Source organism: Nicotiana tabacum, chromosome 17 (genome assembly GCF_000715075.1).
Source record: "Nicotiana tabacum cultivar K326 chromosome 17, ASM71507v2, whole genome shotgun sequence".
Taxonomy (NCBI): Eukaryota; Viridiplantae; Streptophyta; class Magnoliopsida; order Solanales; family Solanaceae; genus Nicotiana; species Nicotiana tabacum.
In genome coordinates this window covers 121,522,494-121,537,512 of record NC_134096.1, presented here as the reverse complement: position 1 = coordinate 121,537,512, position 15,019 = coordinate 121,522,494, and the positions used below count along the sequence as shown (strand labels likewise).

Below are 15,019 nucleotides of genomic sequence, written 5' to 3'. Positions count from 1 at the left end.
TCTTAAATAGTCTTGGCATTGGTCTAAAAATGAGGAGAGTATGAAGAGTCCTTATGTCAGGTTCTAAGCATTGATATAAACCATTGTCCTTGGTAAGATGCTTGAGTATATTTTGAAAAGTGTACTTGCCGACGTGCTTAATTTTAAGTTGCTCGAGGACAAACAAAAGTTTAAGCGTGGGGTGGTGATAAATGATGAAAAGTACATATTTTTTAGTATATTTGCACATTAATTCTTGTGTGAGTCATGGGAGATTACGTGATTTTTGAAGTGAAATATGCTAATTATGTGTTTCTTATGTGTAGGAACGAGTTTGGATGATAAATGATCAAAAGATGACAATTTGACACAAAAAGGAAGAGATGAAAAGAAATGGGAGCTCGTCCAATCTCGTGCGTGGCACAAAAACGGACGCGAAAAAGGAGAATACTGAAGGCACAAAACAACGAAGTGAAGTGAAGTCACAAATCACTTCGCGAACTGGAAAATTGCAAAAGTTGAGTCCACGTCCATAGGTGCGCGATGCGCGAAGGTAGACGCAGATTTCAGCTCTCCTATCCGAGATTGGATTGTATTGGACGACCCTCCACATTACCTAGGTCATATAAATACACAAACATGATTTTTACAGAACTTTGGAGGAGGAGACACTACTTTAGGGTTACACAACACCTTTGGAGGCAAGAATACACTAAGAGCAAGGAGTGGGATTCAACCACGAGTTTTTCCTTTCTTCTTCCTATTTTCTATTGTTGGTTATGAATTTTGGTGTTGTATTTTCATATACTACTATGAGTAGCTAATTTATTATTTAGGATTTTGATGAAACCTTTTGGAGGATGAATTCTTGTTAAGTTTGAATACAATTTAGCCTTTGAATTTCTTTACTTGTTCAACTACGTGCTTATTTCTATTGATTGAATGACCATCAATTGACTGAGCCTATTAATTATATATTGCTTGGGAAAAGGTAAATATTTAGGTAGTTGTTGAACAATGTCACTCCTAACGTATATGAGGAATTAATACGGCAAGTTTAAAGGTGAGTTTAGGAATAACAAAGCCTTGACGTGGTCATAGTGAGCGGTAAGATTGTGTCAGCTAGCGTAGTTCGGGAGAATATATCTAGTAAATTATTGTAGTTGCTCGGGAGAGAATTACGACACCTGAAGTGCTCATGATTAGTAGAGAATAATTAGGCGAAATTATAGGAGACGTAGCGGGAAGGATTCGGTAATCGGGGAAATCATAACTCTAGACCTCCTTATTCTTGTCTCAAACCCTAAGTATCTTTAGTTGTTAATTTACTATTTTAATTTATTAGTTAATTAGTTAGTAATAAGAATCTTAATATTTATAACGTAGGAATTGTTCAAGCTTGTATTCTTGGTAATAGTGAACAGTTGTAGTTAAACCTTAGTTCTCTGTGGAATTTGACTCCGGACTCTTAGATCGCATTATATTTGCAGTGACCGCTTATCCTTTTTAGGAATAGAGTATGATTAACAAATGATAATTAACCTGTAGTGGGTAAAATTAGTAGTGGGAAGTTGTGAGAAGCTAACTCCCCATGCATACGTGAAGACAAAATTTCAAGTATATTTTAACTAATGTAGGGTTTCCAATTAAAAAAATGAAAGTTAAAACAATGGGGATATATGAGGACACTGACCATTGTCAATCCATTGGGGATTAAAAAAAAATTAAGACTATTAGCATTCGCTTTGAATTGAAAGTAAACGCTGAGAAATTTTTGATAGTGGAAGGGGTCTCTTCTGAGGCTTTTTTTATTCTAGTATTAAATCAATATTATTTGTTTGGTTTTGAGAATTTATTAAGTAGGAGACAACTGGATTTTACCTAGCTCTTTTAGAATTTATTCCCCAATATTTTAAGTCGTTCTCGAATACATGATGCGTTATTAATTAGTGGCAGGTCGCTGAATACATCAAAATTTGACTGTTGTTTTGTCAGTTTAATCGCGATTTCCCATTGCAAATTAAATCGATTTAATTAGGGAGTGTAAACTCATGAAAACCATGACTGTCTTATTTACTCCGTAAGAACACAAAACAAATTGCCAGAAAATCAAAAAAGGAAAGAAAAAGAACAAAAGTGAGCATTACATAAACAAACTACATAAAAGAGAATCGAACTTTAGAGAATGAGAAGATCATGTTTATGTCACAGTAAAACTTCAAAGAACTTCTCTACATCTTGATTACCTGGGTTTGTTCGATTTTTATCAAAATCAAATCAAACCAACTATATCAATTTGAATTGGTTCGGTTTTGTCGGTTTGTTCGGGTTTTCAGATTTTCTTATTACATGAACATTATTTCAGTTTTACTTTGTTAAAGTTATAGATAAAGTTTTGATAATTAAATATATGTTTAGTAAAAACTGAAAAAACTGACAAACATATGATCTATTAAGATATCTTATGGGAGAATTTTTTTAAGTAATACATGATAGTTATTTTCTTAGTCGTTTAACAATAATCTTTCGTTGATGTATGCTTTCAAGGTTAACCGCATTAATAATTAAATATAAAAACTATTATGAAACCTAAATAATAATATATTTTATTTAATATTAAAATTATCAAGATGTCATTTCAAATTCGAAAAAGATATAAAAATTTAACAAATCTTGACTTATGAATGTGAAAGAACAAAGAGAATGACGTATTTAAATAACACTTGATAAGAAAATGATGATACAACCCATTATTTAAAGTAAATAAAAATCGATGAGTAATTTCTTAGTTCTATTAAATATTATATTCTATGAGAGTATCTCAAATATTTCTAGACATTTTAAAAAAAAATTATATATAAAAATATTTCGAGCTTTTTTACTCAATACCAATCTATATCAAACCAAATCTAGTCAGATTTTTTAATCGGTTTAGTATTGTTTTTCGGTTCGGTTTGAACACCCATAATCTTGATATCGTAATTTTAGACAAGCATTAATTGGCGGCTCCCTTATAATTGGGTCCATTTGAATGATAATTTTCTAAATTATTTAGGTCAACTTGATTTTGTTCAATTAACCTTGTATTATCCTAGTGATCTAATGATGCAGTCGGCATATACGTTAGTGGATGCCAAAGTCAAGGTTTTTACAACTTCTTTGATTGCAACGGTCCCGCCAAAAATTGACTAATTGTTGTATTTCACCCACCACTTGTACCCTATCATGTAACACTTAAATTCAATCTTCAATGTTAGCTATATTTAAACAGCAAATAAATTATCTTAAAAGGCTAGGGATATATATAATTCTTCATCATATCTAGGATCTAGATTAATGAAAGACTTGGCGAGAACAAGTATAAGAAATATGGAAACCGGATGGTAATTGGTAGGGCCTTTATTTTACATATGAAAACTTAGTCATTGTTTTGGTGGAAGATTAATTTTCCATGATAATAAATTATACTACTATGAAAGATTCCTTGCCTTCCATGGGACCTCTATCTATGAAAAATAATTTCTCGCGCACAAGTCTATGACGGAATAACTATCTATATATTATATAGTACTTAAAAGTTTTAACTAATTCTAAACTGGATGGATTTCAAAATTGATAATTTCGGTTGAGAAATCTGCACATATTCAAAATAGGAGAATGCAAGCCTATATATTCTAGAGTGTGACAAATACCACGCCATGGATGGAGATCAATAATTTTTATCAACATTTAATACTTAGCTATGTAATCATTACTGGGGAGGGGGAAGAAACTTTCACTCGATATTTATACAAACTCAATGAATATATTGATATATGTTTTTATATATACTTTAAGCACTAAAACATATTGAATTAATTCACATGTTCACTTTAATTCATGCTTTAACCATGATACATTAGTGTTATTTAGGTAAACTGTTGGTGCGTATAAATTTTTACGGGAGGTTAAATATGACCCACACTGTGTGAGTTCTGTATGTGGATAATGACCGGGTTACACCCTACCCGTAGAAATAACCCTAAAACAAGCCTATTAAGATAAAGTGCAGACTAAGGTACTAGCCACTCATGAAGCCTAGAAACTACATTGGAGAAATTTGCAGATTGCGACTAGTATTGATTTGTACGATCATGTCATTTAAGAAGACAAATTGTTAGTCAGAGGACATGCATTCTACTCTACTCTTAATTTTGTGACCTTCATTTTAAAAAGTTAAATTAGTAAAAAATAATTATTTTAGATACTTCTTTAATAATGTCTTTGACATTGTGTTGTGCTTAATACACAAAATTATGTCTAAATTTTAATTTATGTGAACATTTTCAAAGTATGAGAGTTAAACTAACTAATTTTTTTCAATATGAATACAAACTAGAATTTTGAAAATTCAGATTTTTTTTTTTATATTTAGAAATTACATAAGAAGTACTAAAATCACAATAATATACAATTCAAAATATTTACAAAAACGTGATAAAACTTCTTTGTTTGATTTCCATTAATAATACTCCGTAGTAAGTATCACATAAAGTGAAAAAAGAGCAGTATAATATTGTGACCCATGTGCTCCAATCACGTATCAGTCACGGCTAGAAATTACACGTTGAGATCTTTTGACCAAGAAACCAACCCTACCTAGGCAGCTAGTTCGTGAAGGGCGAACTCGTATGTCCCATATGTTATTATGCACGTTTCTAAGTTTCGTGGAGCCATTACGGTGATTTACCACCTCATCCACCTAGTTTCATTATCTGGATTATGTATGAAAATAGTTCAAAAGTTCATAAACTATAGTAATTGTTTAAGAAAGAGTTCTTATCTTAATTCTTTGGCTTAATACGGAATAATCCTTCTAAACTTGGTTTAATTTATCAAAGAGTAACAAAAAGAGCCCCATATATCTAAATCATGAGTAAACTCAGCCAGATTATAAAGGTTTTAATGTAGTAAGCCTGAATTCTTAGAGTTCTCAAGAGGATGATAAACACACACAAGAGACACCCATTATGTCCAAAAAATACCCATTATAATTTTTGGACAATGGCCATATGAATAAGACTTTTGGCTACGGCCGACTCCTTTGGCTTTTATTATCATTAAAAAAAAAGAAGAAGATTTATTTATTATACATACAATGGGAAAGTCCTCAACATAGGTCAAAGTATAAGATAATCACATGAGAAAGGAAGAATGAGGTAAAGAAGGGTGGAGATGGGATGGGACAACTGTCAAAAAAGAAATGGAAAATTGGTTTTACTAATTTTAAAATTACATTTCGGGAAAATCACATGATACTAAAATTCAACCAAAAGGAGGACCAGTCTCACCTGCATCCTCAATAATGCTAGAATTATTACATTATAATGAGCATCAAGTGGACAGTCTGACCATATACCGTTCAGTTTGTAATTTTCTTGTTAAAATAAATGTATCCTTTAATCTAAGTTCAAAAATAAAACTCCATAGAAAAGTTATATCAACGTTGGCATTGAAAATAAATTCCATCGTTGAATCAAATAAAAACCTCCCAACGCCCAAAGGAAAAACAGCACCACCTTCTCCTTTACCCTTTCCTCTCTCACTCCCCCACCCTCAACCAAAAGGAAGTTATTTTTTCTTCTCATATATTTTCAATCTGAATTTGTGCGGCCATAGAGAGTAATGATTCATATAGTGGACTCGATCTATTTGCTTGGAATTGAGACGTAACTATTATTGTTGTAAATATTCAAGCCAAATTATGTGTGTTTGATTCATCTGCAGCAAGTGATCGTCTATAGAAGGTCTGGACTAAGCAAAGCAGCTGATACTTCTGATACAAATTCTTGAAAGAAGCAGCACACAGGAGTTACAGTTCATGGTTTGTATTTAGAAAAACAACCACAAACTTCTCCCTCCCACCTGTATAAAGTATGGAAAAATAGGAACTCTTTATCATTATGATTTATGTGCTCATCGCGCGTTCTCCTTTTTAATTTCTTTATATGCTTTCAGTTTTAAAACCTTTTGTTTGGTTATACATGAATTTAGATGATCCAATAATCAGGCCTTAATTTATATCCTAAAGAGCCACTAATTAAGTAGAAGGAAAAATAAAACTTCTTACTTTCCTTGTCCTTATAGACAGAAAATCAAGAACAAAATGGACAGCTTCGAATTTTGTCAGCCTTAGCTTCTTTTCTTTTCAAGTGATTTATCCACAAGGTCTATATCAGCCTTCTTGAATCCTCTACTTTTTTTTCTTCTTTTTATTGATCATGTTCCAGCTAGGAACAAATAGTTTGGTTTTTCTTCTTTCCCCTTCTCCCTTCTTCTTTCTTTTGAAGAAATATTTCTTTACTTGTTATCTTGGACTAAGTAGGATGTTAAGGCCATTTTCCCAGGAATATTTCTTTTTATTTTCAGACTACTTGATGCAAGAGATATATGGTCTTATAATAAAGATGTCGTTAGGGTCTTCCAAAATTTTCAGTATCCATTATTAAATCTATTAGTTTTAGAGAATTTCCAATAACGAAATTTTATTTTATGGAGTATTATATATGGTTATACTTCTCTCCGTACTTAATCAAACTTTTCTTTTTCCATTTTTCTTTGCGTTGTAAAGAAAAATGAAGTACACATTACACAGTAAAGTTTCATACTAGTAGAGGATATAAAACAGGAATAAATGTTGCAGGATTTTAAATCAAGAAAAATTCGGCAATTTTTGTTACCCCCGTCTTGTACCTGCCAGCTTCAACAGTCTTTATTTGACTATTAACATTTCTTTAAGTCATATATCTACTTACATTTATGCTGGAGTAGGAAAATGATAAACCATGCACTAGGAATTACCATTAAATTCCAACAGACTTGTGCCGATTAAAATATTAGTTTCTCCCATCTGGCTTCTGCAAACTTCCAGCTCAAACTGTCAGAAATGTTTTTTGGTACCATTAATGGCAGGAGAATACAATGTTAATACTGCAGGCAGTACAACAGACTGGTAACTGAGTACATGGTAAAACTGAATATGTGTTAGGGTTTATCCTGATTTTCCGATTAAAATTACTCTTTCATATTTGACAAATCATTTTCTGGGAAGAAAAGTATTTGCACTTTTATAAATTGGAGTATTTTTCCCTCATATATACAACATAACAATAACGTCCTTAATCTAGTCTTTATGAAAATCTTGTTTAGGAGGAGCTAGAATTTATTATCTCAATAAGTAATTTTTAATACGTATTAGTCAATCAAATTATATTAAAATGAAATACGTCTTTTAGTATATTTTTTTTTGTATTTTGATTTATTGTCATTCAGCTTGTTAACTTGCGTCATTCAAGGTTTGCTTGTTAACTTTCACTGGTTCTTTGTTATTTTGATTCCAACAATATATATATATGTTGATTCCATAGTTGTTATATGTAGAAGTGTTGTGGCATCTTGTACATAAGTTACCATTAGAGGGTTAGAACAAGATCAAGAAAAAGCTTTACAAGGTAGCTACTGGTTCTATTTTTTTTACGCGTTTTGTGCCCTCAGACTAATGTCTTTGGACACACAAGTTGAGAGACTCACTGGTTCACGGGATTCTGCATGCAATTCAATTATCTATTTTACCATGAATAATCTCTTTAATTCTATTCTCTTCAAGTCTAATTTTATTGACTTATTTATTCATACACAATCCAGGCTTGTTTCTTGCACTGAAGACCTCTTTGCCTAACTTGTTCAGTAACTTGGACGTAGCCATGACTGAAAACTCAGTGAAACAAGCCAATGAAGAGATGATGAGAAATACTATGGAATACATTATGGAAACATCTTCAGATTCTTCCTCCCAAAGCAAAATGGTCTCATTCATTGATCTGAACGAAGACAACAAAAGGGAAAGTGAAGAAGAAGAAGAAGAAGCAGCCATTGAGGTTAGTGTGGAAAACAGTAGTGAGAAAACAACAGATGAAGGGAACTCAGAAAATTATAACAATAGCTGCGGTGATGGATCCGGACGTGTTGAAAAGAAAAACGTTAGGCATTATGTTCGATCAAAAATGCCAAGGCTACGTTGGACTCCTGAACTCCATCGCTCCTTTGTGCATGCCATTGAAACGCTGGGTGGTCAAGAAAGTAAGTCACTACCTATTGCTTGAAGATGCAGTTCTATTCACATTTACTCAACATGTATTTTATTGAGTTTAACGTCTACATACTAATACTAACAATGTAAAAATATTTTTACGCTATATTTTACACTATACAATAATTACATGCAATAATAACTGAATAATGAGATTTATAATCTTGAATATAAATGATTAATACATAATTAAATAAAAAAATGAGTGTTCTCTTTAACTACTTAAGTTTTTTGCACAACAAGATCACATAATTCATTAATAAAAAAGTCATCTTCTACAACATATTAAAATACAATAATATAAAAATTATTTATAGTACTAGTGTATGTAAGTTACATCCTTATTTTATGAAAGGCTTTTAAGAGGCAAGACATTATTGAATTAGATGCCTTCCTTTATTAACTAGCTATATAATTAATCCCGATATTGTCGCAAGTATGTCTAAAATTTTAACCAATGTGTATCTTCCCCCCCTAGAGATGTCAAGCTTTATGTACATTGTTATAAGAAAAGTTATTGTTGCCACTTTTTTGTTTCTTAGTTTATGTATATTGTTATAAAAAAAGTTATTGTTGCCACATGTGTTATTTATGTAAAATAAGATTCTCGCCCTAGTTTCTGGAAATATTTGTTTACTGCTTAAGGTCAACTCTGGGTTGGCAGGAGCCACACCAAAGTTGGTGCTCCAGTTGATGAACGTGAGAGGTCTAAGTATTGCCCATGTAAAAAGTCATTTGCAGGTATTGTGAGTTGAAATACTTATATTCATCAAGTATGTTTGTTAATTTTTTGTTCTTAAAAATGAGTTAACTCGTTACTTATTTGATCCAGATGTATCGAAGCAAGAAACTTGATGAATCTGGACAAGGTACGTACTTATATCATCAAATTTGAAACTTCTTTCCTTCCAACCAAGTATACATGTTAAGATCATTTATCCTCCTTAAGTTACCAGTTAATTGTCCTTATCTACAATTGACATGTAACTTTAGGCGGACAAAATGCTCTTAACCCATTTTCCTCATGTGCAATATATACTAACTATGATTAATCTTGATGGTGCTTCATTTTGGTATAGTGTTAGGTCGTAATAGAGCAATGCAAGGAAGAAGCTATTTCTACAGAAATGTAGGGCAAAGATATAACCCTCTACAAGATTTCAAGATGAAGAATGGTGCCATTGTGTTAGCTAGGAACTTTAACTATGATCATGACCATGTTAAAGGCCATTTTCGAAATTCCTTTTCGAGACCCCCATATGATCAGACCAAGGACATCTTTTCCAGGTACAATTTCAACTAGTCAATGATAATCTTCTACTTGACTTGCTTAACTATTCTTAATAATTTTTTATTTAACATATATATAAACTGACAGTATAAATAAATTTTTACAAGTAATTGTCTGCATTGCTAGTTTACTAATTCCACTTTTTATTGAATATTACGTATAATTATCTTTTAATAAGGACCAGATATATTAATAAAAAAACCCAATATTATCATTATATAAAAGTTAAACTCAATGATTTAATGTACAGGTACTTGCAGTGGTCTTCCAATCAGGGGGGCTTACTTAATAACACCACTCGAGAAAAGCTATCCACACCAAGACAATTTCAAAAAAATGGAGGCCATGAAATTGGCTCCATCAGGTCAAGCCAATTTCGTGAAGAGAAAAGGTGGCCTCCGAGTGTATTCATCGCCAATCAGTGGGAGGAGAAAAATTCTGATTTTTCCAATATTTGTTCAGCTAAAAACTCCCAATATTTGCTTCAACAAAATGTAGCGCAACCATATTCCAAATGGAATTGCAGATACAATACCCTTGAGCAAAATTTGGAGACACCAACAAGGCTTGAGGTAAATATATAGAAGCACACACATATATATATAGCTCCTCATATGGAGTACTATTATTTATTGGGATTTCATCTTTCCTTGTTTCCTTGTTGTTGCATTACTTCTTTGGATATGAATTGATTGTAGTCATATATATGTGGATTATCCCACTGCAGCTGGTGATGGTGCAATTGAACTCCTTATATGATCTTGTGCAATTCTCGAGAACTTATTTTACTAGGAGCTTTAACAAGCGACCAAACTTAGATCCGTTTTACATTAATTGAAAATTAAATATGTTAAGACGGTAACTCTCGATGAGTTATAATACCCATATATATATTATAACTGGGATTTCATCTTTCTTTTTTTCCTTGTTGTTGCACTACTTCATTATATTGGTAATTTTACTTTGCAGATGAAAGAAGACAAGAGTTTCACGGGAAAAGGTTGGCTACCTGATTTGCAACTAAGATTAAGCAGAAGCACAGAAAGCGAGAATGAGAAGAATACTCATCATAGCAAGAGGATGGATCATCAGTCAGAAATGAACACAATGCTTTCTCTTTCTCTGCCTACTTATTCATTAAGTGAAACCTAAGAGAAAGTAGAGTTCTAAAACATACAAAAGTTTTATATTAGCTTGTTACTTTAATATGTTCAGACATAGAAGAGCGGCCTATACGTAGGGGGGTGAGTACTTGAGATCTGACCATGCAATTAGCATATCAGGAAATTATTGCATTGGAGTGAGATCTCCTAAGTACTTGCCTTATAGGCCGTAAACATACACTTTGAGTTGCCACTTATCCCTCTGATTGTTATTTTTCTTTGTTTAACAATACCAGTTTTTAGTTTTGACTCTGAGTGTCCTGCAACTATATTTAGTATAGACGGGTACAACTAAGTAAAGATTATTGAGGAAGTACATAAATACCCAATTTTGGGATACTGTTTACGCTGTAGCCGAACATATTCTTTTTTGCAAATTTACCCACTTTGGAATACACTTCAGAATTTGCATCTGAAGTTACAAATTTAGAGTTCAGAATCAGATCTGAAGTTTTAATTATTTTATCGGAAGTTCTTATCACTTCAAATTGCAATTTTAGAATCAAATATGAAGTTTTTATCACTTCAAAAATGCAACTTCTTCAAAAGCTATCTCTCTTCGCGCTCAGCGCACGATAGAGTGCATGTGCTAACGTACGCTCGCTAGCAATGGGGAGGGATAGGCCGAAGAGAAATGCAACCACGACCCAGCTGGTTGATTACACAGGAATGAGCAGCACCACTCAAAGTCGAGGAACGCAGAGTACTACGATCAAAGAAGCAGGGAAAACACCAATGGAACAGTGGCCGCCATTGTCAGCCACAAAGGAAGTATGAAAACTCCTCATAAGGTAATTAGTAGTGAAAAATTAGTTTCTGGAGCTCCGACGAAACATGCAAACACTAGCCCTAGTAAAATTGAGACAATTGAAAGGAATTCGATAGCGATTACCAGAGAATTGGGTGTAATTGGGGATACCGGGGCGGCGACTAAACCTCAAGGGAATTTGCCAACTGCTGATGTCGAGAGAGGTCAAAAACAATGGGCAAATCTATTCATGGGAAACTGACTTGCAACAAAGGGAATGTATCTAATCTTTATTGCTCCAACTCTAAAAAATGGTAATGTAATTGTTGAACTCTGTAAGGAAGAAGTCGAGGAGGAAACTTAAGAAGTGGAAACGAGCTCTAATTTTATATGTTGTCGGAGGAACTCCAACTATATGAGCCATTGAACGATTCATTGCTTCAGCTTGGAACTTCGCAATAAAGCCTAAAGTGTATTTTCACAATGATGGATATTTTGTGGTAAGATTCAACTCCAATGATGACAGAGATGAAGTGATGTACTCAGGACCTCACATGTTGAACAATAAACCTATTATTATGAAAGTGTGGTTTGCTGATTTTAATTTTAACAAAGAAGTTTTACAGACCATTCCAATGTGGGTCAAGTACCCTAATCTTCCTCTAAAATATTGGGGAAATAAATCACTGAGCAGGATTAGTAGTGGCTTGAGAATTCCTCTATATGTTGATGCTTGCACTACTCAACTAGATCGGATTTCCTATGCTAGAGTGTTGGTTGAGATGGATGTTATGAAAAAACTACCTAGATCCATTAAGGTGAATGATCCTAATGGAAGGATGTTGGCCCAAGTGAAGTTTGTTTTGATGATTGATAAAGGAACTCAAGCATGAACCAGGTCCATACACAGTGTATAAAGACACGGGCAGATTCAAGCACAAGGCATGCATGTGAAGGAGATAAGCTTAAGTAGTTATATCTGATATCTACTGAACGAAAATATTGCATAAGTGATAAAGAGAAGAACTCCTTACTCGAGAGAACTCTATCCTAGATAAGGGATAATTGCTTCTAGATAAAGCTGAAAGGTACAACTTGAAACACCTACTACAATGAAACTAGAATAAAAGACAGACACTTGGAACTGGTTCTTCTATCTGGTTCATGTAGCTTCAGGTTCGCACACTTGAATCACACAAGAGTTGTTTGCAAAATGCCTTGCTAGTTTGCTCCCAACTCATGTTTAACATCTGCTTTTGTACGTCCCTGTAAAATAGGAACATCCTACAATATATAGAGTTAGTAGAATAAAAAAATAACTAGAGTTCCGATACTATACTCTTCCTTGGTGGAAGGGTTCTAGTTATCTTCAACTTCTAACTACTAGGTACTCTAAGTGTTGTATTCAAGTTAGATTTAACTTGATGTTATAGCAACAATTAGAGGTTGGTTGCCACAACGGGATTAAAGATAATCTTTAGGTTTACAAAGAGTTTTGTAAATGTTGTTTTGGCTCAGTGATTTAGTGAAGTGTTGGGAAAAATCCTACTGGGTAATAGGTCGTGGTTTTTTCACCTTTTGAATCGGGTATTTTCTACGTAAAAATACTTGTGTTATTTACTTTTTGCATTTACTATTTTTGCAACAGTAGTATAAGAAACACATAGAAGAATCAGGTCCTTCTATAATCAGTACATGCCAAAATTGGACACCACACAAATCACCTCTCCTCTTGTATGGTATTGAAGTATAAAATATCGTATCATGTTATCCTTGAAGAGGCTAATATCTTAGGAGAAGATCAAAATGAGTGCACTACCTGGAAACTGGGAAGGGTAATCCACTGCTAGGCCACCACTCTTTAATGGCCAGTACTACTCTTGGTGGAAAAACAGGATGAAAGATCACATTATAGGAGAAGACTATGAGCTATGGGATATTGTCACTGATGGTCCACTGGCTACCTTGAAAAAAAATACTGAAGGAGTAGATATGCCAAAGACAAGAACGGACTGCACTGCTGAGGACTTGAAGAAGTGGGAGAAGAATACTAAAGCCAAGAAATGGCTTGTTTGTGGACTTGGTCCAGATGAGTATAACAGAATCCAAAGTTGTACCACTGCTAAGCAAACATGGGACACACTGCAAGTGGCTCACGAAGGAACACTGCAGGTGAAGAGATCCAGAAGAACTCTATTGTACTCTCAGTATGAGAACTTTGCTATGAAGGAAGGAGAAACCATTCAAAAAATGTACACAAGGTTCACTACACTGACAAATGAGCTAAAATCTCTTGGAAGGATTATTCATGAAGAAGATAGAGTCGAGAAGATACTGACTAGGGTTTTGCCTATCACTTGGGAGAGCAAATCACTGCCATCCAGGAATCAAAGATTATTGCCACTCTCCCACTGGATGAATTAATTGGAAATCTCACTGCTTATGAACTTAGGAGACAAACCATGAAGATGGATGTGCCTAAGAAGGAAATGAGCTTGGCACTCAAAATCACTGAAGATTCTGATCTGGAAGATGATGAAATGGCTATGATCACCAAGGACTTCAAGAAGTACATGAGGAGAAGAAAAGGTTCTTCAAGAAGTGGAAGCTATAGCAAGTCAAAAGTTCCTGATAAGTAAACTAATGATGGCTGCTACAAGTGTGAAAAGACTGATCACCACATCAAGAACTGTCCTTTTGTGTGAAATTGAATGGAAGAAGGAAAGAGCTGAACGAAGGAACAGGAAGAAGGAACATGTTCAACCCAAGAAAAGTAACAACAAAGGTTTAACCAAGGCTATGGTCGTTGCTTAGATAGAAAGCTCAGATGATGAGGGTGAGGATGAACAAGCACTCATGGCCATTGGAGAATCTGATGAAGAAACTGAGGTAAGTGTAATTCATCTCAAAGACAAAATTAAATTATTGTCTAAAGAAAGGTTATTTGAGTTACTACTAGAACTAATTGACGAATTTGAAATGTAAACAACGAAAAGGAACAAATGTTTAAAGAATGTGTGATTTTGAAGGCTAAGTGCAAAAACCTAGAACTTAGGGTTAGTAAAACTGTAAGTGAATACTGTGTTGAAGAACCAGGTTCATGCACTTTACTCAACTGTCCTAGAGCTTAGATCTGAAAATCTAAAAGTAAAATTAGGAACAAGTAAAAAGATAGTTGATCACACACAACTCACTTTGGAAGAAAATATAGGAAAAATAAAAGGTGAGTTGTACAAAAGAGATGGGCAGGTAAAAATCCTAAATGAGGATCTAAGCAAGGTCAAGCATGAGCTAGATAGAACTTGTAAATAGAACAGGTCCTCTGATGCACTTTCATGGCTACAAGAACACCATAGTAGCAACAGAAGAGGACTTGGCTTTGGGAACCTGGCACCTAAGTGGGATCCCAAAAGCAAGTACCTCACACTTTCTAAGAACAAGATTTGCACACACTGTGGTAAAACAGGTCATTATAAAAGTAAATGCACTGCAAAAGATAAGGCAAGTCAAAAGAACAAAGAAGTTGGGCTAAAAAGAATTTGATTCATATTTTTGCTTATAAAAAGGGACCCAAACTAGTTTAGATTCTTAAGACTAACCCCCGATTTCCTTTTGCAGGTCCAAGTGAATGGGGAGCAGCCAAATATAGTACATGGATAGTGGCTGTTCAAAGCATATGATAAGAAGCAAGAACCAGTTCCTTTCACTTG

At 33.9% G+C, this 15,019-nt stretch overlaps 1 protein-coding gene across 2 annotated transcripts; it reads left to right on the top strand.

Moving 5' to 3' along the window:
• The first annotated feature begins 5,395 nt into the window (after positions 1 to 5,395).
• On the top strand, positions 5,396 to 10,813 carry LOC107802181 (uncharacterized). 2 transcript variants are annotated; one of them, XM_075234980.1, is made up of 7 exons: positions 5,396 to 5,842; positions 7,706 to 8,097; positions 8,772 to 8,848; positions 8,940 to 8,976; positions 9,187 to 9,394; positions 9,649 to 9,970; positions 10,368 to 10,813. In XM_075234980.1, exons 2-7 carry the CDS (start codon positions 7,722 to 7,724, stop codon positions 10,548 to 10,550), a joined length of 1,203 nt encoding a protein of 400 aa, XP_075091081.1. In that variant the 5' UTR covers positions 5,396 to 5,842; positions 7,706 to 7,721; the 3' UTR covers positions 10,551 to 10,813. The 2 variants fall into 2 exon arrangements, with proteins under 2 accessions (XP_075091081.1, XP_016481117.2); XM_016625631.2 differs by having other exon boundaries at positions 5,397 to 5,842; positions 7,663 to 8,097.
• Positions 10,814 to 15,019: the final 4,206 nt, after the last annotated feature.